Below are 24278 nucleotides of genomic sequence, written 5' to 3'. Positions count from 1 at the left end.
GAGAGCAGAAGCAGGGACGTAAGAGCAAGTTCATGTGTTCCAGAAACGAGTGGCCACCAGGTATGGCTGGAGCACATGGGTGCTGGGCAGGCTGGAGTGGACATATGAACGAGTGACCACATGGGTTGGGGCCAGTTAACAAATGACCAGCCCAAGGACTGGTTACCTGCCTTTCTCAGGTAACCACAACTACATGTTAGCACATTTGTCCTGACAACATATAAATGAGTTGGAGAAAAAAAACTAAATCAGGAAGTTATTATGAAACTGACACAACAGTCCAGTTCTAAAAATACTCCATACAGAGTGACCAGTCAGTGAAATAAGAGTGCTGGATTCCTAGGATGGGAAGGGACTCCAGAAGCCACATACTCAAACCAACCATCGGGTATTTGGATTTCCTTACTAGCGTCCTTCCCAGGGGGCTGCGCAGGCAAGACCCCAGACCTGGAAGCTTCCTTCCTACGCCAACTGCAGAAACCCAAGACTCCCCTGAGGTCTTATGTGCTCCCTGGAGCTGCCGTTTCTAGATCTGCTCTTGTTCCCTGGGGCTTCCAGAACCAGCCCAATTCCTAATTCAGATGCAGGTGTTCACTGTGTAAAACTGCTGTCATTTACGGAGCACTTTCTGCGTGCCACACAAGCCAGCAGTGTACATATTCCCCCATTTCCAAATGGAACCTGGGGCTCGTGGACCTGCTGAGATGTGGTCACTGACCGGGCCTATTGACAGCACCAGGACTAAAACCCAAAGCTGTCTGACTCCAGAGCCTGCACTTTTGGAAACAGCTACCAATTTAACTCGGCAAACATTTATTTAACACCTACTCCCTGTCGTGGGTATTTTAGAAGGGGACATCTAAGATGAATAAGCGTAGTTAGTAAATGCCATGGTTCCCCACTCTAGCGATTTGGACAGTGCAGTGAACACTCTGCAGTGGGAGACTATGTAGTTGGCTTTGACTGGCAGCTTGGCTATTTCAGAAGAGGAAACTGATTGGTGTTTGGGCTCTTGCATTGGTCTGAATTCTACTGGTAGCCCTGGAGCAAGCCCAGTGCAGGAACCACACCGCAGAGTCCAAGCTGGGAGGATTCTGGAGGTGGAAGGCGTGAGACTGGTGCATATAATCCGATTTAAGTAAGCAAAGCTCCCAAAGAGAATTATAGGAAAACTGAGATTGGAAAGCTGCACGCCAATGAGAGCTCTTGGGAAAGGACATCAGAGCTTGCCTGAGCAGAGCATGTGTGCAGGAGCTCCCCCTTCAGGCAGCTTTAGGTGTGGCTCCAGTGTGGGCTGGAGGATTTCAGTCAAGGGGCAGGACCCCAAAAGGAGGATTTTGTTAGCAGATTGACCTTCTTCATTGTGTTTTTCTTCCTGTGTTGTTTAAATTGGCAACACATTAGACTATAGGTAGTAGATACCTGAATTTAATTGTTCCATATCGTTGTACTGCTTTCCTATCACTTCATTTACCTTCTCAGTGGCTCTCAGTGGCCAGTGAGGGAGGGAGCGAAGGCTTAGGTGACCTCTTCGCCTCATTTAGCAACATGGCCTCACCAGCCCAGCAGCTCCGCTCCTGCCAATTCTTGATATCGCTGCCGTCCAGGAGACATGCTGCTCGTGACCTGGCCTAGGCTCACCCCTGGGTGAGACTTGCTTTGGCCGGTCCTGGGCGTCACACTCAACCGCTGGCTGGTAACGAACTGCCCTGCCTAACCCGAGACCCAGAAGCCAAGCCCTCTCCTTGCCAATTCGGAGAATGAGGCTGAAGGGCCACTCCTCAAAGAGGATTGGACAGGTCGTGGTAGGTGGGGAGGGGCATACCAAGTCCCTTCCCTTCTCACCTGACCATCAGCTCTGGATATTTTGCACGTGTGGACAGAGAAGGCATCCTGGATTACTGTATGAAGAGCTCTTTCCTAGATGGCACCAGACCCAGCTTTGGGTTCCCTTTGATGAAAATTATAAGCTTCCTGCCTGGTTTCTGCCATCCATTATTTGCAGATTCAGCAAAAAATATAAAAGTAGTAATATTTAATCTGGGAGGTAAATTACACATGTGTTTTCTTCTCAAGCACGTGAAGATCCCATAAGTCTGATAAATCGCCAAATGGCTGTTTTGTGAGGGTACACAAACTGCCTCTTTTCCTCTTCTGGCTTCTTCCTTGATTTTAAAGTCTCTCTGGGGATTTCCCTTTTCTCTCTTTCTTTTTTACTTTTCTTTTGCTGGGAAGGTTTATTCCCTTTTCCTACCCTACCCTTTCAAACAATTCTCTCACCATCATAGTATAAGTTAGATACAACAAAATGAAAAAAACAGGGATAATTTTTTTTTAAGTCATTAATACTAAGGAAGACCCCTGTACCAGAAAATCTCTCTTAGGGCTTTCTTACTACCACTGAATGTAAAATTTAGCTTTGAGTTTCCTGGTCTCCAAAGCAAAAAGGGAAACATCAGTATAAAGCAATCATCATCTAATTTACATACACACACAACCACAGTACATAATCTTGATTCAAAAAGCTGTTCAAAGAAAGATTTATTACATTCATCCCAGGACTGATACTCTCAGACATTTCTGCTGATCTTAAGCATGTTGGAAGCTTTTTAAAGTAATCTATAAGCAAGTCTAGGAGTCTAGTGAAATCATTGAACTGTGCTCAGTGAAATCAGGGTCTTTTCAAGTCACATATTCACATCTATAAATAATAACATTACATAAAAGTGCCCCCACGAGGGGAGTCTAGGAATCACAGTCCTTTCCTACTTTAGGTTTTAGAGTTGATAGGGCCCAACTTTCTGCTGAGGAACTGAGTCTTCTCAATGTTCAATGGTTCACTAAGAGCCACATGGGTCTTTGAGAAGTGATATAAAAATGACTAAGCACATAGCATTTGTATTCTGGCAGACTTGGGGTCAACCCAGCTCTACCCTAATAGCTGTGAGATCCTATGTGTTTCTGAATCTTGTGAACCTCAGTTTGTTCATCAAGATGATACTTATAATTACTTGCCAAGTTTGCTTGTATGTTTCAGTGAAATAACATAATTTCAGCTTTTTACATAGAATCTAGAACATTGTAAGCTCTCAAGAAGTGGTGGCAACTCAAAATCTTGATGATAGCTGAGATGGAAAGAGGCACAGAATGATGTAAAAAAATCTTGATGATGCCGATGATGATAATGACAACGTACATCGTGATGGCTAATAAGCTAGGTCAAGAGTTCATGTTGTCTAACATCCACCACACTCCTCTCCCCACTACCCCATTCTGCCAGAATTCCCATCTGAAAATACACTGACCCAAAGGACATGGCTTAGAACAGCTCTATCATGCACAGTGGCCACTAACAATATGTGGCTCTTTAAAATAACTCAAATTGAACAAAATTAGAATTTTTACCCCTCAGTCAATTCACCCACATTTCAAGTGCTCAGAGAAAGTTCGCTGGTCTCGGCACTCTGCTGATGAACCCCTCAGGAACAGGCCCAGCTCACCATTGTTAGTAGCAGAGTCTGCTTGTACATACACTTCTGATTCAATGCATGAGTCATTCCATGGTGGCCCAAGGAGCCCCGGGAATCAGCTGTCTTAATCTGTTTTGATAAGTAGGCTTGGAAAGATCAGGGCTGGAGTGTGAATTTAATCCACCTTGCATACAGCCAATGCAGGATAATGTGAGTTCAAGGGCTTTATTAACCAAGAAACTAGAAGATCCATTTTCTCAGAGCCACAGCTCAATGACAGAGCCACCAAGGGTGACATAAGGAAGCTCTAGACCATGTTCAGACTCTCCTGCCTGAATAAAAGAGATTGTGCAGTGTCTTAAATCGAGCTGTTCATGAAACTATATGTAACGGTGCACCCCTAGGCAAGTGAGATGACCTTTCTGTGCTGCATTTCATTATCTGCAGAATGAAGATGGTAACAGTATTTACTTTATAGTTCTGGTCATTAACCAATGAACTGATGAAGGAAAAATACAATCACGCTTGGCGTTTCAGGGGCCCTCAGTAGTAGCTGTCTTTGTTGAGTGCATATTATGGGCTAAGCACATTCTAGAGAGTCTCTCACTTAATCTTCACAGTGGGGTAGACTTACCATTTCTCGTGTGTTACATGTGAGAAAAATGAGGCACAGAAATGTCATATAACTTGCCCAAGGCCCTACAGTTTGCAAGTGATACAAGTGGGCTTGAGTGTCAGGTCTTCTGTCTTCAGATTTCAAGCCCTTCAAAACCAGGTTTGCAGGCACAGTGGGTTTCCCTTGTGCATGTTTTTATGAGGTTCCTGTTGGAGGCAGGAGCAGGCCCAAATGACTCTGGGGAGCCCATCCTGGCCTTTGCCTTCACCAAGCCAGGTCCAGCTCTTGTAGGTTCCCAAAGCCTCTGCTCCCAGGGTGTGGAGCTATGCATCCGCTGATATCTCTGAGATGCCAAGGTTTCAGGGAAGATTCTGCAGCAGCTTCGAACAGAACCTGTGGCTTCCCCACTTCTGAAGCCACGATCCCCTTCCCAGGGCCATTTATATCCTGCACCCCATCATCATCCCACCCACTGGAGATCAGGTTCCCACCACCGAGGTCTCCGCACCCGTACGTCAGACCTGGCTGCAGTGTAGCCAATAGCCTCAGGAAGACAGGTACAGCGGCTTGCTGACGGCTGCGTGGTATGTGAGGCAGCATCTCCTGCCAAGCATTCTGCAATGCGGAGTTAACCTTCTCCAGGGTGGAAGTGGGAGTCTTGGCTTAGGCATCAGAGATGCCAGCAGAGAACAGACTAGATGCACATGCCTGGTGTAGTCAGCTGAGTAATGGTCCTCAAAGAGACCCTATCCCTGCAACCCGTGCTATTGGATAAAAGAAAAAAGTCTTTGCAGATGTGTTTCAGCTCAGGGTCTTGCGGAAAGAGGTAGGGTCATCTGGACAGGCCCTAAATCCAAACTCAAGCTGACGACAGAGGGAGAATTGACACATTGATGAAGAAAAGGTGATGTGAAGGCAGCACAGAGCTTGGAGTGGCGGGGCCACAGCTAAGGAATGCTGGAGCGGCAGCGAGCTCTTCCCCTCCTCTGGAGGGAGCACAGCCTCGCTCACACCTCGATTTTGGCCTCCAGCTCTGTGAGAGAATAGATTTCTGTTGTCACAACAGCTACGGAAGATGGATAGCCCCAGCAAATGAGCAGGAACCCAGGAACATGCATTCTAACCAGATCCCCAGGTGATGTGAGCCCCTCCACAAAGATGGGGCACTAGATGGAGTGTCTAGACTGAAACTCTGGAGAATGGTGAGTCTTCCACTCGGTGACTTTTGTGTGGCAAGTGTGTGCACTGTGTCTGTGTGGGTGGGAGATGCATGGTGCTGGGGACAAGCAGAGAGGGTGTGAGGTCGAGTTAGGTGACTGCAGGGAAGGAGCTAAGGGGAAGCCTTCTTCCCCCAGATGGAGGGGAAGGTGGAGGATGGGGGCTGTCAGCTGTTGTCATCAGGGAGGACATTGCTTTGACCGTGTATCATTTCTGTTCTGCCTGAACCCGCCTGTACGTTAGCGCTCTACTCACTGCCCTTCAGCCTGTTTAGAATATGTGACAGGAAAGCCGGAAAAGGTTCTGTGATCCGTCACATGCACCTGCAGCCCCATTAGCAGAATCACCTCCTCACCCAGACCCCCTTGGCACCTGCTCCCTGTCAGGGATTGATGTACTCGCCCTATTGATGGAACCGACTTTCACACTTCAAGGGACGTGTCCGTTGGTTCAGAAGAGCTTAAAGCGTTGACCTACCCGTGATGCCCTTATGTCACGGTTCCAGGTGCTGTGTCTGCTTCCTGGGCAGGTTGGGAGGTGGTCCTCCGTGTGAGCCAGCCCCCCGCCTTCTTCCCTGTCCTGGCTATAGTGTGTGATGGTGGGAGGGGTGCGTCTGTGTAGAAAAGGGGAGGCTGCCTCCCACGACACCCACCGCAGGTGTGGGTCACCGGGGTGGACAGAGAAGCAGAAACAAAGGACTGTGCGTATGCACAAGAGCACAGTGGACACCACAGCTCAGCACACAGTGTCCCCTGCACTAGGAGGTCAGGCCTTTGTCTCTTAAAGCCGCTGACAGATTACATAAGGCCAGCCCACCCTCGCGAGGGTGATCTGCTTGACTCAAAGCCCACCAAATTAAGTGATTCTCACCTACTAAAGCTTCACAGCTGCACTCAGACCAGTGTTTGATCAAGTACCTGGTACCGCGACCTAGCCAAGTTGACTTAAGCATGTACGATCCCAGGAGGAAGCTAGACCCAGTCCTGGATACAGACAGTGGAACTGGTGCTTGGCTCAGAACCAACATCTCCCACCCCCAAATGAAAGCTTCTAGATCCTAGCGCTGTTGGAGATGAAACAAGAATTCTCATGGGAGGTGGGTCCCCTCACCACCATAAAAGCTGAAAGCACCAGACACTCCCTCTCCCAGTCTCCTTCCCAGGGGCACCAACTTAGGCACAACTGAGCCAATGTCCCAGCCCAGCTTTAGTCAGGAGATCACATACCAAGATCTTTCTTCCGTTTCCTGTCTCCTGGGCCTCTGACCCCTCTCTCAGCTCAGCTCTAACCTCCCTTCTCTCCCTTCAGCATGATCACGGAATTCCCCTTCCCCCAGCTTCTGGTTTGAGTCGCAACACCACAGAGGGGCTGCCTGGTTACCCAGAATGTAGTTCACGGACTGGCGGTTGCCTCAGGCCTAGAAACTTGTCAGAAATGCAGAATCTGAGGCTCATCCCCAGCCCCCTGAAGGAAATGCTGCATTTCAACAGGATTCCAGACAATTCACATTAAAGTTCCATCTGTCTGCCATGAGCCACCCTCCCAGGCATCTGACCATCTTGCAAGGTAGAGCTGTCTCTATGGTAACTAGCCATGGACACCTCTTTTCTCTACCATCTTCCAGGCCTTGCTGCCCACTGGTAGGGTAAGATCACAATGAATATCACTATAGAAACCGGCCCTGAATATTGTCTACTATCAATTTTGCTGTTTTTCCTTCACTCCCCATTATCACTGGAGTCACAACCTTCCAAATCTAAATTCCTTTCCAGCCTAAAAAAGACTCAACAAATAACAGAGATGGGGGAGTGGGTGAAAAGTCAGGGCCACACAATTTATAAAGGAAAAGTGATTGGAGAGTTAGGCATTGATTTGAAAAGGGACGAAGGGACGAGAGGCGCCTTGCAAGGCCTCTCTCTCCAGCAGGCAGAGAGGAGGTTGAGTGATGTTGAAACGCCCTTGGTGATGATGATCGTAAGTGCCACGTGCCGAGCTCTTGCCCGCTGCTTTCTATCCCATTCATACAATAACTCTCCATCTTCGTTTCCTAGGGCTGCTGCCAAAAATTATCACCAGCACGAAGGCTGAAAACAACACAAATTGATTACTTTAAAGTTCTGAGGGTCACAAATACAAACCAGTCTCACTGAGCTGAAGTTAGGGTGCTGATGGGACAGCGTCCTTTTGGAGGTTTGGGGGCGGAGAGTGGGGGGGATCTGTTTCCAAGCCTTTTCTGGCTTCTGCAGTCTGCCTGCCCTACTTGGCTCATGGACCCTTTCTCACATTGGCCCAGCTTCTTGCTTCTTGTCCTCACATTTCTCAAGCCCTCCTTTGACCATCTCATCTCCCTCTTAGAAGGACCCTTGGTAGCACAGTGGGTTAAAGAGCAGCACTGTGAGGCTGTCCGCAGCCACTGAAGCACAAGTTCGATGCCCAGCCAGAGAGCTGACCCACATGGCCCAGCAGACCCTCTCCTGACCTGCCCACTGCTCCCCTCAGCAGTGCATTTCACTCAATCTACCTGTTCTGCTCCCCCACTCTGTCTCTGGTGAATCCTTTCATCCCTGCACCTCTGACCTGTACCCCAGTTCTTGTGAGTGTAAATAAGTGAATCTTTATTTTTCTTATTTTTTAACGATTTAGTTACTTATGCATACAGAACTGGGGTACAGGCCAGAGGTGTAGGGCAGTGAGAGGATCCACCAGAGACAGAGTGGGGAGCAGAAAATGTGGATTGACTGAAATACACACTGAGGGAGTAGTGGGCAAGACAGGAGAGGTCTGTTGCACCACGTGGATCACCTCTGGAGTCAAGGATCAAACTTGTACTGAAGTGGCTGCAGCGAGCTTGCAGTGCGCATCCTAACCCATTGCGCCAGGGAGAACTAGTAAATCTTTGAGGGAAAAAAGCTAAGACCCTTGTCCTTCTAACTGAATAGGTAATTCAAGATAGCTATCTCAAAATCCTTAACTTAATCACATGTGCAAAGTCCATTTGGCCAGCTAATGTCACATTCGTGGATTCTGAAGATTAGAATGTGGACATCTTTGGTGTGGATCATTATTCTGTCAGCCACAGCCTATGTTGTAGGCACTGCAGTCCTGCTTTTACCTCAGAAAGACAGTTGTGACCATTGAAACACCTTGCTCAAAGTTGCACAGCTGGAAGGTGCAGCTAGACGCCAGCTCTGAGTCAGTCTTTCCCCAGAAAGCCTGTCTTCTAACCTCTGCACCATCCAGCCTACACAGAGTTCCTCCATTCTTGTCACTAGGTTGAAGACACAAACTGAAAACTGTCGACCCTCTTAAGAGTTTGAGCTTCCTGTTGAAGTACTTCTACCAGAGACTAAACCCTCAGTGGTGGGCAAGACTTCTCAGGTTGGGGACCCTTTGTTCTAAAAGTCAAACCACAAGTGTACTGGTCTGACAGGACTTCCCGAACCAAATAACACAGACTGACAGCTTCAGCAGCAGAAGTTGGTTTTCTCACAGGACTGGAGGCTGGAAGCCCAAGATCAAGATGTCGGCAGGTTTAGTTTTTCTGACACCACTTAAAAGAAAAGGTTTGCCAGTTCCTGTAATAGACCGTCGGAACCCAACCCACCCACTTGACAGATGGAGACACAGAGAGCTGACAGGCTTACAGGCCAGAGCAGTGTCAACTGTGGGTCTCTGGAAAGTTCAGAGCCGAAATTCACTTTTGCCAGACCCCAAACCAGGTCTCTCCCACCCACATCTGTCTCTCTAGCACACAACCCCCTCCCAGTGAAGCTCCCTTTCTATTCTGCACACACATCCTCAGAATCTACTGTCTCCTAACTCAGAGAAGACATACCCTCGCATGTCTCCACCTCCACCCTGAGCTCACAGGGAGCCCACCCAGCCTTCTCTTCCCTTCTGAAACCACTCCCAACCCACAGGGCTACTTGGAAGCCGTAGCCAAGATGTCAGTGACCACTGATATGTATGAGTTGACCACATCCCCTCTGCTCATCTCATGTCACCCAATTGTGGGTTATCAAACCTAGCTCGCTCTAGAATTCTCTGGGAGCTTACATAGCATGCTCACGCCTGGGGTCCCCAAACAGAGCTGTGAGAACAGGCCTTGGCCCTCTGCACACCTTGCCCTGGGACTCTGGTGTTGAATACAGCCTGGGAACACCTCACGGAGCCAAGAGCTCCTCCAGCTCCCTCTAGGTTTTGTCACAACCAGCAACTTCAGAATCAAGTCGACAGCCAGCAGAACAAGCACTGTTCTCTTATTGTCCCTTTAAAAAGACATGTAGGAAAAATAAATAAATAAAAAGACATGTAGGAAGAATGCCATCTTTTTGTTCCGTTGGCATTCTGTAATGCTCCTTAACTCAAGGCCTAGAATTCTTCCCCATCTCCAACTTCTCCAAGAAGAAACATCACCAATAAAATTATTCTCCCCACTCTGAGTACGCGAGATAAGAGGATTTTTTTTTTTAGAGATTTATTTATTTGTGCATACAGAACTGGGGTACAGGCCAGAGGCTCAGGGGCGGTGAGAGGCTTCACCAGAGACAGAGTGGGGAACAGAACAGGCAGATCGATGAAGTACACTGCTGAGGGGAGCAGCGTACTGGCCAGGAGAGGTCTGCCGCGCCATGTGGTCACCTCCGGGGCAGGCGGGAATCGAACTCATGCGGAAGTGGCTTCAGGTACTCAGTGCAGTGCTTTAACCCGCTGCGCCACCAGGGAGGGCCGATAAGAGGATTTTTAAATGAATTGTTGGAGGGCTCTCCCTGGTGGCACAGCAGATTGTAGCGCTGCACTGCCAAGCCAAGCCAAGCCACAGCTGCTTCAGTGCGAGGTCGATCCCCACCCAGGAGCTGACCCACATGGTGCCGCAGACCGCTCCAGTCCTGCCCGCTGCGCCCCTCAGCAGTGTACTTTGTCAAGCTGCCTGTGCTGCTCCCCGCTCTGTCTCTGGTGACTCCTCTCGCCGCCCCTGCACCTCTGGCCTGTACCCCAGTTCTGTATGCATCAATAAATCAATCTTTTTAAAAAATGAGTTGTTGGCAGAAAACGCACAAGCTTATAAACTATTAAGGTCAAAGTGATGGGGGGAAAGGCAATGTTGAAGGGAGAGAATAGTAAATAGAAAATTCTAAAGCAGGCTGAAATCCTAGGGTTCAAGGGTTCTGGTGCCAGTGCTTTCCAGCCATCTTGGTGGAGGTGTTATTTGGGAGGCAGAGACACTTCCTGCTCCCCTTTGGTCTTCCTCGGAAGCTGGAGGGGCCCTAGGCCCCTGCAAATAACATCAAAGGCAGCAGCGGCCTACAGTCGCTTGTGATACAGACGCAGCCCCCTGCTCAGGCACTGAGGTGGTGTGTTGAGCTTGGGGCCACTGAGCAGAGGAAAGGCGGGGTGGGGGGGTGGCCGAAGGGGGGCTGCTGCCTCTGAAAAACCACCCACAGGGGAGCTCCCTGAGTACCCAGGGCTGGTTTCAGCCGTGATGGAAACATGGTGACCAAAATAAGTTTTGCTCGCCTGAGACAGTAGAATTCAATTCAATTTCAAGTCAGTGTGTGTTTACTGAGTGCCTGATTCAGCTCAGGTGATGGAGAGAATGAGGGAACAAGGGCGACAGACTCGGCAGCGGGTCGATTCAGGCAGAAATTCCCTGCCCTCGAGGTCCATGGGTCCAGAAACTCGATTTTATCTGCTTCAGCCAATAAGGAATTGGTACATCTTAGTTTGTTTCATGAACAAATGTTTATGAAGTGTTACAGCCTGCCAGGCTCTGTCCTGGGGCAGGCGCTGGGGCAATGGGCAGAGCAGCGCCAGGCCCCTGTACACAGGGCCTAGAACCGCCTTAAATGCTGCCCCTGAGGGTCCCACTGGCTTCACCCTAGACCCAGCCCTGCTGAATGGAAGGAAGTCTTTATGATCTACATGGTGTGTTCTCAAAGCATGATCCTGGTCTACCTAAATCATTGTCATAAGGGCTGTTTTTAAAACTATATTCCTCAGCATGTCTGGAAATAAAGCCAGGGAATCTACCTCTATGCACAGGTGATCCCCAGCCCTGTAACAGTGCTTACAGCTGCCCTTCCTGGTGCGATCTCCAACTCAGCAGTATCACACTGTGTTACCCAGGAACCCTCTAGAAATGCAGGGTTCTTTACCACCACCCCCATCCCATTGAGTCTGGGGTGGGGCATGGCTTCAGGAAGGTGGGGACTTGCAGCTGTCTGTGGTTTAACAAGCCCTCCAGATAATTCCGATGCCTGTAAAATGCACATGAGAAGGCTTTTAAACACTGCGGATATCTGGATGCCTCCCCATCACCTCCCCACCCAGAACAGAATATTCAGCATAGGACTGATGTATCAGGAGTTTTCAAACATCCCCTATGCACACATTTGCAGGAATCTTGGTGTGAGGTGAGAATTATAGTAACCGCTGGAAGAAATAGGCAGATAGCACAGGTGTGTCACACTGAGAAGGCCAGAGCTCTGAAGGCCAGCGCTGGCCATGGCGTTCTCTCAGCGCATTCCAGGCTGAACCGGCTGTGGTCCCACCGGCTTCCAAAGCTGCCCAGTGTAGCCCAGGCTCACCCAGGGTCCCTCCGGCAGCTCTGAGGCCTGGGAGAGCTCCAGAAGGGGGGTGGATGACAGGGCTTGGCTGGGGATGGGATGGCAGCGTTGGAGGACACCTTAGATGGGACCCCACACCAGGCACCCCAAGTGCTAATAAAGGAGGCGTTCACTGGGCTTTCTGAGAAGCCCCAGCCCCTGTGCTTGGTGCTTTAAGTGAGTCATCTCCTTCGTGTTCACATGATCGCTGGAGGAGACAGTCCTTCGGCAGTTACAGCGTATTCCTTCACGGTCACTTATCCCCGTTTTACAGATGAGGAGACTGACCCCCAAAGTCTCCGGAGACCCCGCCCCAAGGTCCCCGGTGTGCTCAAGATGTCTCCCGAGGCTCTCCCACGTCACCGGAATGCAGAGGCAGGGTCTCCAGGGAAAGGGGCGTGGAGGGTGGGGTCGCCGGAGCAGGGGGTTGGGCTGAGCCGCCAGCCCCGCCGCCTCGGCCCACCCTGAGCGCTCGCGTCCCTCCCCCGCTGCAGGCCCTTCCTCGTGCTGCCGCCGCTGATGGAATGGATCCGGGTGGCCGTGGCACACGCCGGCCACCGCCGCAGCTTCTCCATGGACAGCGACGACGTCCGCCAGGCGGCCCGGCTGCTGCTGCCCGGCGTGGACTGCGAGCCGCGCCAGCTCAGGTAGGGCGGGGACAGGCGGGGGAGGGGGCAGGCGGGAGGGGGGGGCTTCCGGGCACACCCTCCCAGGCCCAGGGCTGGGATAAGGGCACCCACCTTGCGCGCCAGCCCTGCGCGCCCGCCGAGGTCGCCGAGATGGAGGCTCGCTGGTTTTGATGACAAGCGCGACTCAAAATCAGGGACTGGGTCTCCGCGCTCCAGGATAGAGCCCTGAGGATTCTTCGATTACACGATCTCGGTTTTGTTTCTGTTTATGTTCTTGCTATTCTCTCTCTCCCCTGTCTCCCTGTTCCCCTCTCTCCGTCCCTCCTCCCTCCTCCCTCTCCCCCTCCCCTTTTCCGTCTCTCCCTCTCTTCCCTTCCATTCCCTCCTCTCCTCCACAATAAGTAAGTGATGGTCTTCCTGTACTTCTGCACAAAACCTTTCAGACTAATCTCCAGCCAGCCCGGAAGAGTGCACCTACCTCTGCTTTTGCACGCGAGCAGGAGCAGAGTGCTTCAAGGCATTTCTCACCCTATAGCCCGTTTGGCATCAGGGTGGGGGTTATTCACACAGCTTAGGGACCCCATGCATAGGGACTCTTAGGAACCCCATGCATAGGGACTCATTTATAGTCCAAGCAAAAGAAATAGACCAGCCCACTCAGCTCAGTCAAAACTTAACTCTAAATGCAGAAGCACCTAACGCTTAAATGTTTGCATGTGCGTGGTGGGTCCAGTTGTCCAGCAGCGCTTGGCCCTGAGCGCTTGGCAGGTGCATACACTGTCCAGCCCCCACTCTGCTGTCCAGGCCGTCACTGACACCACCTTCAAACCCTCACCCGCCACCTGAAAGGCACTCCCTCCCCTTCCAGAGTGTATGGAGCCGGTCCTATGACCACACTGCAGATTTCCGACCTGTCTAGTGGGTCTGCAAATCCACCAGATTTGCAGGGGGCGGTGGGGGTGGGGCTTGCAATAGAAAACAACCCACTGAGGCCCCAGGGGTGCCCGTCAGATGAGAGCACGCAGAACAGAGTTAGTGTTGCTCGCATTTATTGTCTACTATGGGCTGGGGGCCATTCTAAGTGCTTCACAGGACCAGTTCACATCTCTTACCCCCAAAACCTGTGAAGTGGGGGCTGTTCCTATATCCGTTTCATAGATGAGGAAACTGAGGCACAGGTAGGTGACATAACCTGCCTGAGGTGGAGCCAGAATATGCATCCAGGCTGTCCAGACCCCTGAGCCATAGTCATAAGCCCTGAGTTGTACTTCAGCTCGGGATTCAGTCTAGGCACCTTCTGCCACGCCTCTGGGCCTTACTCCTTGCCGCCTGCACTAGCGTCAGGTCTCCGGGAGAGGCTCAGAGCAGCCGTTTATTGAGCACCTACTATGTGCCAGTTGTCAGTGGCAACAAGAGATCTGCTTTTGTCACTTCTCTCCTTCCATCTGAAGCAGCCTCTCGGATTAGGATGATGGTCCCATTTTACATGTCAGGAGGCCAGAGGTGGGACAGCTGGTGGGTGGAGGTGCCTGGACAGAGAACCTTGTCCGGGCTCCTGCTCCAAAGGCCATTCTTGCCAGCCAGACTCTCCTGCCACTTGTCCCCTGGGCCTGGCATCCTCCCTGCTGGCTCACTACCACCGCCCCTGCTCACTGTCCCCAGTTCCAAGCTGGGGTGACATGGAAACCCCAGATCTCCTTGCAGAGGGCCAGGTAGGGAAAGTTTCCTTAACCTGCTCACAAAATATTCCTTGTTTGTCATGATCTTAGAGGACTCCACAGCCAAAAGGTTAGGAGCCTGAGCCCCAGAGCCCTGTTGCCTGGGTCTGCCTCCCACCACCATGCTTCATCAGCTGACCAGCAAGCTGGTCAGCCGCTCTGAACCTAGGTTTCCCCGCCAGGAGCATGGAGATAAGAGCAGTCCTTCCTGCAGGTCACTATGAGCAGGAAGTGGGGCTGTGAACATGAAGCCCCTGTATAGAAGGACCTGAAAGGAAGAAAGTGCTTACCACCTGGTCTTTTTTAACTAACATTACCTGCAAGTCTCTACTGTCCCTGAAATAATAATACCTCATACCGTGGTATTGCATTTTAATTGTAAATGGCTTTAAATTCATTCTCATGTGTGCTTCAAGGCTCTTATTATCTAGGGGCCTCCCTGGTGGTGCAAGGGGTTAAAGCACAACACTATGAAGCTATCAGCAGCCACTGTAGCTCAAGTTCGATCCCTGGCCAGGGAGGTGACCCACATGGCACAACAGATCTCTCCTGACCCATCTGCTACTCCCCTCAGTGGTGTATTTCAGTCAATCTGACTGTTTAGTCCCCCACTTTGTTTCTGGTGAATCCTCTCACCTCACACACTTCTGACCTGTACCTCAGTTCTTGTATGCATAAATAAATAAAACTTTAAGAAAGCCACAGTTATTATCTAGGAAAATAGTGTGGGCCCATTTTACAGAAAAAGAAATCAAGGTCCATCAAGACTAGGTAGCTCTGCCAGCATCATAAGATACCAACTGGTAGAGTGAGGCGCCAGATATCTCACCAGGCACCCAGAGATCTAAGCAGCTTTTCTGCCCCTTATATTTCATTGACTGGACCTGAACTTCAAAGGCCACTGCCCTGTCAGCACCCACCTGGCGCCTGTACTACCCGGTAAGCAAGCATCTGTCATCCGACGGTCACACCAAGGATTTCTATTCCAATTCTTTCCAGTTTGAGGCCTCAGCTCTGGTATTTGGAATGCAAGGGTGATGTCCTGGCAGGCCGGGATGCACACAGGGAGAGCCAGGAACCAGAGACAGTCAGTTCCCTTTGAGTCTCCAGGCTATTTTTGTCATTTGTGTGCAGAAAAAAATACGAATCAATTATTCCAGCCAAATTTGCATCAAGTTTGGAAATCACTTTCAAAGAGAAAACTAAAATGCCAAAGTGGGTGAACTTCCCTAAATAATATACCACGGGTCCAGTGGCAGTAACTGGACTAGATTCAGGACAGTGCGAACCGGTGTTTTTTATTTAGAGTACCTATTTTTAATTCTAGTAACATATAAACACATCTATATCCATACTTTCCAATAGCATTAAAGAGATGGAAGTAGGAATTACCCTCTCCACTTTGGGAAGACATTGTGTGCGTTCGTAGAGCCAGCCATCAGGCTGCATTAAGCCACCGAATGGGGCTGTCTACAGCAATTGTACAAGGCAGGCTTCACTAGCCCCTTTTGCAGATAAGGAAGCTGAGGCTCACTGAGGTGATGGAACCACAGTCATACAGCTACTGCGAGACAGGTGAGGTCAGAATGGAGGGACTGACCAGTGCACATAAAACAACAGTCTCTGTTGCCTCGTCAACCAGTTTTCATCTGAGAAGTTGCCAGGCAGGCTCCTCGTTCCGAGTCAGAACTCTCTAAATAAACAATCCTAGAAAAACCCAGGTAGTTTGGCCTTTTAACAAATGCAGGAACTTAGGGACTTGGTGTCTGGCGTGTCAGTGATGATTAGCACTTATAATTACCTGCCAGCTGGCCGAGGCTTCCTGGGAGGAGGCAGCTGGCCGCCAGCGGGACAGAGCACCAGGGTCCAGCTCCAGGTCTAATGCTAGGCGGCCACTGATTTTCAGAGTGACCTTGGTCAAGTGCAGCTGCAGCTGGGCTTTGTCTTTATTCAGAGACGGTAAAGCCTCTGTAGTGATTGGGTGGATTCAGAGGAATACCATTTGATGCAGCTGCAGCGTGAATGCTGACAGAGGTGACCCATTTATTCTTCTTTAATCAAGGCATTGGATAATCTAAACCTGGGGAGTTCTGACTTTTTTCCTGGGCCTTTGGGAAATGAGGGTGAGCAGGGTGGGGGCAGAGAGGCAGTGGAAGCTAAGGATAAATAATAGATCCTCACGGAGTTTCTAGGCTTTCTGATTAATTACTGGTTTTGAAACAGCTCAGAAATACAGAGTAAATACTCTCTTTTCCATGTGTTGTTTTCCCCACTTTTGTAAGAGGCAGTATTTCCACTCTGGAGTGAGGTTGTGTTGAAATACAGTGAGGGGTGTTCTCAAGTCCTGTCTTAGCTAAGAAATTAGAGCCACCAGCAGGTTTGGGGGATCAAAAGGGGGCCATTAGAACCATGTGCTTACTCCAGGAAATGGCTAACATCTTTGCAAGTGTTTCTTAAGTGCAAACCAGGTTATAGGTCTGGGTGTGGTGCCAAGGCTGGAGAATGGGTCTGGGAGACCTGGCTTTACATTTGTCCCTTCACTCTTTCAGAATATTTATTGAACACCTGCCAAGTGCCAGCCTTACGCTCCCTTCTGGGTCTGCTGTCTTCTAGTGTGATCTTGGGAGAGTCACCTCGCCCAGACCTGGAAAGAGGGGAGTGACATCTGCTTCATGGGGTCCTGCCCCTCAATGCAGGATGAGGGTCACCTATGAATTGATGAATTCTACCACTGTTTGATCTGCTACTTTTAACCCTTCCGAGGTCTTAGAGCCAGAAAATGGCAGGTCAAACTGGGTTCTAAGGTAAAGATCATATAATAACAACATCTGGGCTGAAATTCTGGTGCCATGGACACAGCCCTGGGGATGACAGCTGTGGGGTACGCCACGTGGGGTGCAGGGATGCCGAGTCAGGGGAGACCCAGCTGCCGCCCATCCTGCAGGGCACGGCCTCGGGCTGCTGGAGTTGGTCGCCTCCTTCCTAAAAGCATCTGTCCTGTGGTGAAAAGGAGCACCCAGACGAGGGGGCCTTGGGCCTGGTGGGATCCTCTGCCGCCCTCTTCCACCCTCGGGGAGCCAGGTCTTGTTCTGGGCTCAGAGGAGAGCATTCCCAGGACTCAACACGCTTCTGGGGAGATACAGTAAGCCATAGTGAACCAATGGGCAAGGTAATTTTGCAGACTCTGAGTCCTGCAAAAGTGCACAGGGTGTGGGGGAGCAAGGAATAGACAGGTGGGGGCCAATCAAGCAGGTGTTCAGAGAGCACCGTGGGGCCTTGAGGGGAAGGGACAGCGGCTCGTTCCTGCTCTAAGGAATATTTGCTACCAAGGACCCCGACCAGGGCCTTATGCAGCCACTTGGGAGGATCTGGATCTACATCTACATGCAACACTTCCTGGGTCATGTCCGTAACCACCCCAACACCAGACCTGGGGCCTTTCATTCTCCCGCAGAAGGTCACCTGCAGAGGCTGAGCACCTGGGCTCACACATGGCTCTTTGGCTCCGGCACTTTGGCCTCTCACAGAGTCAGAAGCTGCTCTCTCCTTTGCCTTTGAGTGCCCTTGTCCTGGCCTGGCTCTGGACAATTCCCATAGCCCCCCAAGGCTTGTCTGCTGGCCTGGCAACCCTGGGCGGCACGGTGACTGCCCCCCTCCGCTCCCCTCACGCCCCGCACTGATGTCAGTGCATTTGTGCCTCCTGCAAGGCAAGAGCTGCCCTCTCCCTGGTCTCAGGACAGTTGTTCTGGGGCTCAGCTGCCCGCCCCCCATAGCGTCGGGGACAGGCCCGCTCCCGGCAGCCCCACATGCAGCCCGCGCGCCCCACACACCGATGGTTCGGCTGACCTACTATGAGTTAGCCTGGTGGGGGTGGAAGCAGGCAGAGAGGTCCGCAGCAATTACAGAAAAATAGGGTAAGGCTCTAATAGGGGGCGGCAGAGGCCTGGGTCTGGGAGAGCTGGAAGTGAACGGGGCACTCTGTGGTCTGAACCCTAAAGCATAGACAGATTTACCCCGTAGAGAAGCTAACGTGAGGAAAGAAGGGGAAGCATGGAAATAGTAAGTCCCCACATGAGGGGACCCCCAATGCAGAGAGGAGCTGGGCTACAAGTCCAAGATCAAGGTGTGGGCAGGATGCTGACCCTTCCAAAGCACCAGAGGGAGGAGTCTTCTTTCCTTGCCCACTTCCGGTAGCCCCAGATGTCCTCCACCCCCGTGTGTGGCCACCCAGCTGTGCTTTCTGCCGCTTCTTCCGTGGCTCTCTCCTCGCAGAGGCCGAAGTGCCGGAGCCGAAGAGCCATGTGTGAGCCCAGGTGCTCAGCCTCTGCAGGTGACCTTCTGCGGAGAATGGGAGGCCCCAGGTCTGATGTTGGGGTGGTTACGGACATGACCCAGAAAGTGTTGCGTGTAGATGTGGGTCTGGATCCCCTCCTCCTCCTACCCCCCAAATTCCCAGCTCCTTGTAAGGACGCCAGTCCTGCGTTAGTAGGACCCATCCTGAGGATCTCCACTTGATCTGTCTGCAAGGAACTTATGCCCCAGTAAAACTGTACTCACAGGTCTGGGGATGATCAGGCCTTTGCCATGTCTTTTCAGGGCTCGCTGTCTCTTCAAGACATAGTTGAATGCATCGCGCTGGGAGTCAGGTGGGAAGAAACCAGCTTGATGGCTGGATTTGAGGGCATGTACTTGTCACACTTATTCCCCACCACATTTTTATGTTAAAAACCGTCCCTGAGGCTTCCAGCTTGGGAGAGTGTGCAACTGAGCTGTGTGTCTACCAAGAACAGAGGCAGGGATGGGGCGGGGATGATGATTCAGTCTTGAGAGTGTCCAATCAAGGTGCCATCCCGCTTGGCCGTCCTCGGGACTGAGGTAGCCCATGTGTCAGGCTTCTCCACCAGCAAGACTGCCAGGGAATGCAGGGCTGACCCACTAGCTGAATCAGAGAGGGAGCAGACACAGGACTAGGAGCAGGGCTTGCAGCCTGACAGGCTGGATCCAAGTCCTGGCTGGACCACTTACCCGCTGTGTGACTGTGGACTTAACCCTCACATCTCTGGGTCTGGTCTTGTATCTGTAAAACAGGAACAGTAATACCCCTACCTCACGAGGCTGTGGGAGAGTTAAGTCAAATAATATATATGCAGCATTGAGCACCATGTGGCATGGAAGTTATTAGCACAGGTGTGTCCTAGTAAGTGCACGCTGACTATGCCTTTACCCCCATTAAATGCATTATCCTTATCTCCCCCCAGCCAACTCTGGACTAAGACAATCAGCTCCTCCTGGTTGCCAAAAACAATAGCTTCAACTTCCTCTGGGGCTGGGGGTATAAATATGTTGCAGAACTGGGGCATTTTACCAGCAGGTTGGGTGAGATTGTGTGTCCCACGGCCCTTGTGGTGAATGAGTCCCCAGCAGTGTCCAGGAAGAGAATGCACAAGCGGTAACTGACTTGGGGGCCATTGTTTTGCCCCAGTGACTTTTGAGATCCTCTGGGTAACTTAGAAGCTTTATCTTTTCTCTGAAGTATGAGATTTTGAAGGCATCATTTGATTGGAGTCCAGAACTTTGTTTCATGCAGATGAGTGTCTTCATCGCCAGCTGCATTTGGTAGGGTCATTAGTGGAAAGAGGCAGCAGAAGGAAGGAAGACATGGGTAGACGGCAACTCTGCTCCTGAATTAGCTAGGTCTTGTCCCATGGAAGCAGATACTATGGAGAAGTCAGGGGACAGAGAATATTCCAGAAGAAAAGTCACAGCATAGACTTGATCTCAGACAGTTGACTTCCTTCTCTTTTTAGGGCTGGGACAGAAATCAGTTACCTGTATCATGGAGCTCACCACAGTCTCTGGCACACATTTGGGTTGCAAAAGTACTTGCTGAATAAGTGAATGAATGATGCAAGGGAATATCACTAAATAGGTTAATGATACTATAAATGAACAGATTAAGACCTTTCCTGGACCTTGTCAAATGCAAAAAAAAAAAAAAAGCTTCAACATGGAGACTTAATAGATAGGTGAAATTCAGGTGTGCAACTCAGCAAAGAGTCGTTTGGAGAAGCAAAAGGCATTTGAAGAAACTCAGCAAAGAGGCAGTGTTTCCTTTGGCTAACAGGTAGCCATGGAGGCCATGAGAGTGGATGAAATTGTTCCTTGGAAAGAACTGGTGAAAAGGTGTCATCAGTGAGGTCTCAGACATCCAGGAAACTGAAGTGGCGAGGTCACCAGAACCGATGACCCCCATGCAGATGAAGAAGATGTAAGCAAAAAGGAGGCCACCAGGTTGGGCAGTGAGGGAGCTGAGTGCCCTCGAGAGCCGTAGATTCAACAGCCTGGTGTGGGAGGAAACCAGATTGCAGGCAACAGCCAGTTTGCCAACACTTGGAATTTGTTCTGAGCTTCCAATGTGTTAAAAGCAAAACAGAAACATTTGGTGCATACAGCAACACAGAAAATCTCATCTTAAATGGTGGCATTGAGGGCTTCCTTCCAAATTGGAGCTATTCAGGCTAGCAATTTGAGGATATGTAGTTTGTAGAATCTGGGGAACAGAGTTTTGTTTTTTCCACTCATGAATTCTACTCTTGAGTCTATTAAATTTCTAAGGGGCTTATTTTCTCAAATGCCAGCAAACCACCCAAACTCTCTTTTAAAATATTAGTTACACAATAAAAATAAAATTATGCAAGAACATAATCGTCCCTTAGCAATTAATCTTGCAACCAGCCTTCGCTACAAAGCCATGTTCTTGGTCCAGGTACTGTGGGAACCTGTGTAGCCGGACACTGGCCAGCGTACTTACCATTTCTGCTCCATTCAACTCTCCCCTGACTGTATGGACTTTATTTTCCCCCTCACACCTAAGGAAACCAGGGCTCTGGAATCTTAGGAGTTCTGCCATGTGGAATATCCCCCATCTTGGATTTTAATCTAGTCTGTTGACTCTAAAGCTCAAATTGTCGCTCCTAGAAAGTAGCACCAAGCAAATGTGCTACTGAGAAATGTAATAACTGAAAAGACTTCACCTCCAGCCTTAGTTCCCCGTGGGAATTTAGATGCATGTCATCCTCTTCTTTGTCTTCTTTGTCAGTGAAGATCCACCCAAAGACCCCTGTGGAGACTTAATGGAGAACTAGCCTACCAAATTGCCAAGAAATACATGAAAAGTGCTTAACCTCATCAGTGATCCTAGTGCAATTCAAAACCACACTCACATATCCATCTCATACCCATCAGAATGGCAACAAAAATTAAAGTATGATGCTTTCAGATTCAGCAAAGATATAGAATAGTGACAACTCTTAAACCACTGACTCAGAATCTACTTTCAAGGAAACTTGAGCACACACAATTCTACTCTTAGGTCAATACCTTACAGAAGTTCTTCCACATGAAATCAAGAAATTGGACAAAGAAGTTCATAGATGATGAGTTTGTAATTAAAAAGTGAAGAGGGAAAAAAAAGCTGTATGTCTACAGGAGATGGATGAATAAATAATACTGTGGTTATCCAAGGAAATAACCAAGTAACAGTGAAATGAATGAACTAGATCTACCTATTACTATATAACTAAACCCAGACACTTAATATTGTGTAAAAAAAAAAAGGCAATTGAGACTCAATTTGGGTAATATGCTCACTGTAACATGAAGTTTAGCAACATGCAAAATAGCCTATTATTAGAAATTCATAAATGAGGCCGAAAGTAGAAAGCATGCATGGAGGAATGAATGTCAGGAGAGTGGTCTTCTCAGCAGGTAGAGATGATGGAATCAAGAGGGGCCTTTGTACTTCTAATGCTGTTTCTTTTGGCTGGGTTCGGTGACGAGCATGTCGATGATCATTGTATTATCCTATATTTTAAGTGCACCTAAACAATCCATTAACCATGATCGTTAATTTAGCCCGTGTGTGCAAGAGACATTTAGGAGATCAGTTCTGGGATATTAAAAAACAATGTAAAAAGTAGTAAGTGGTTCAGTAGATTTGGGAAACATTAGCTTGAATAAAATTAAACAGGCTTTTTAAAATCTCAGTGCTTTTAACATCCTGCATTTCTGATAACTCCCAAAGGCAAGGTTACCCTACTTAATTCTCTTAGCACAGGTGAGGGGTCAGCACACTACCACTGCCTGAAAAATAGTCAACTGCCTGCCACCTACTTTTGTAAAAAAAAAAAAAAAAAAAAAAAAAGTGAGACTACAACTTTGCCCATTTATATAGTATTATCTACGGCTGTATTTTGCATGACAGTGGCAGAGTTGAGTAGTTTTGATAGAGATCATGTGGGCCACACAATGTCTAAAATATTTACTGTTGGGTCTGTGATGGAAAAAAAATTGTGGACTCAACATAGAGCTTCTAATAGGACTGGTGTTACTGGGAATGCATTTGGGGATTATAGTATTAGACCTTTGTCCTCGCATCTCAGGAACTGGTGTATTTGTGAAAATGGTTAGGAAAAAAAATGACCATCAGTTCTTTCTACAATTCCTTGGAGAGGGTATGTTTGTTGTCATCTATGTATCTCCCACAGCTACCCTAGTGTCAATATGTACTTAGTACTTCTAGCGTGCTATGCTGAATTCATTCAAATTTACAAGCCACTTGTGGAATCGATTAATTAGGATCAAAATTCATTAGCTGTAACAGACATGCAAAGACATGTGCTTGGATACAGTAGTTTAAAATTCTCCCTCATGTAACAGTCCAGAAATAAGCAGCTCTAGGTTGGGATGGCCATCCAGGTCAGGGACACAGCAGTTTCCCTCTTGTGGCTCTGCCATCCCTTAGTGATACCCCTATGGCTGCCACCCACGAGGACTGTATCTATCAGGGTATAGAAAGAGGGAAAGTAGGATAGAATGCAGTCCAGACATCACGCACATCACTTTTGCTCACTTCCTGTTGGTTAGCACTTAGTCATGTGGCCATATCTAGAGGCAAAGGAATCTGGGAAATGCAGTCTTTATCTGGCAGCCATGTACCCAGCTAAAAATTCAATCCTTGCAAGAGATAAAAGATTATGAAGGACAATAACCAATTTCTGATCAAAAGGGATACAGTAAAGTCTTGCCAAAATCAAGAGTGACTCCTTCCCCCAAGGGTGAGCCTTGTTTTTGACTCTTTAAAATAAGCCATGATCCAAAAGCAAGACATGCATAATGCTGCTTAATTATTTGTTACTGGAAATAACATGACATCACATTCAGATATAAAGCACACTGGTTTCATTCTCCCGGGTGTCTGTGTCCCTTGCTTTTGAGATTTTCCCCCACATGTTAAAACATACCCAGTGTTTCTCTTTGGGGTTGAAGGGAGGCAAACACAGTGGGTTTGGGAACTGATAGGGCTTCTGTTTCTATGAGGCGAAGAGTTCCAGGCCCTGGGGACCTCTCAGAAGGCAGAAAAGACAGGCAGAAGGGAAGACTGGAATTGGGCTTGCTTTACCCTATCCGAGATAGGCTTAATGAGCTGGCTCTTCTCTGCACTTTAGTAACGGCATTAAACAGCAAGTGGGCACAATTTTTGGACAAAGATTTCTCCCAGGAACTTTGCAAGCATGACATGTTCCTTTTGCTACAATAATACAGCTTTTTCTTCTTAGAAAGGTGTGCAGAGATCTTGGTGTGATTTACTCCAGCACAAAAACAGTCTCAATTTGTTCATCATGTTGCTACCCAAAAGGAAAGGGAAAACTCATCCGTTGGCGGGGCTCAAAGTCTATGAAAGGGAATTTGGTTTTCTGGGGAAAGTGTGTTGAGGAGGGATGTGGAAGGCTGGTATTCAGTCATTTGCCAGCCCCCAATTCACCTCTGAAGGCACCATTTCATCGTCATGCTTACAAAATCCTGTCATGGGAACTACTTGAGCTGAAAGAGATGATGCAAAAAAATTGTATTATCCTGCACCAGGGTTACTTGACTTCAGAATACTGGCATTTGGGGGTGGATAATTCTTGGTGGTGGGAGCCATCCTGAGCACGATAAGACACTCAGCTATATCCTCACCA

General features: G+C 49.1%; 1 protein-coding gene across 1 annotated transcript in view; it reads left to right on the top strand.

Annotated features, from left to right (window-relative positions):
- Positions 1 to 24278, top strand: part of BTBD11 (BTB (POZ) domain containing 11) — a 233865-nt gene that overhangs the window by 169926 nt on the left and 39661 nt on the right. Inside the window, exon 5 of the mRNA XM_004676473.2 lies at positions 12404 to 12556. Within this exon, the coding sequence (XP_004676530.1) occupies positions 12404 to 12556 (153 nt within the window). The remainder of the gene's footprint in view (positions 1 to 12403; positions 12557 to 24278) is intronic.

Source organism: Condylura cristata, unplaced genomic scaffold (genome assembly GCF_000260355.1).
Source record: "Condylura cristata isolate star-nosed mole 26May11 unplaced genomic scaffold, ConCri1.0 scaffold00004, whole genome shotgun sequence".
In the NCBI taxonomy this organism is placed as follows: Eukaryota; Metazoa; Chordata; class Mammalia; order Eulipotyphla; family Talpidae; genus Condylura; species Condylura cristata.
The sequence above is the reverse complement of the archived record's forward strand: the minus strand, read 5'-3'. Positions and strand labels throughout refer to the sequence as shown.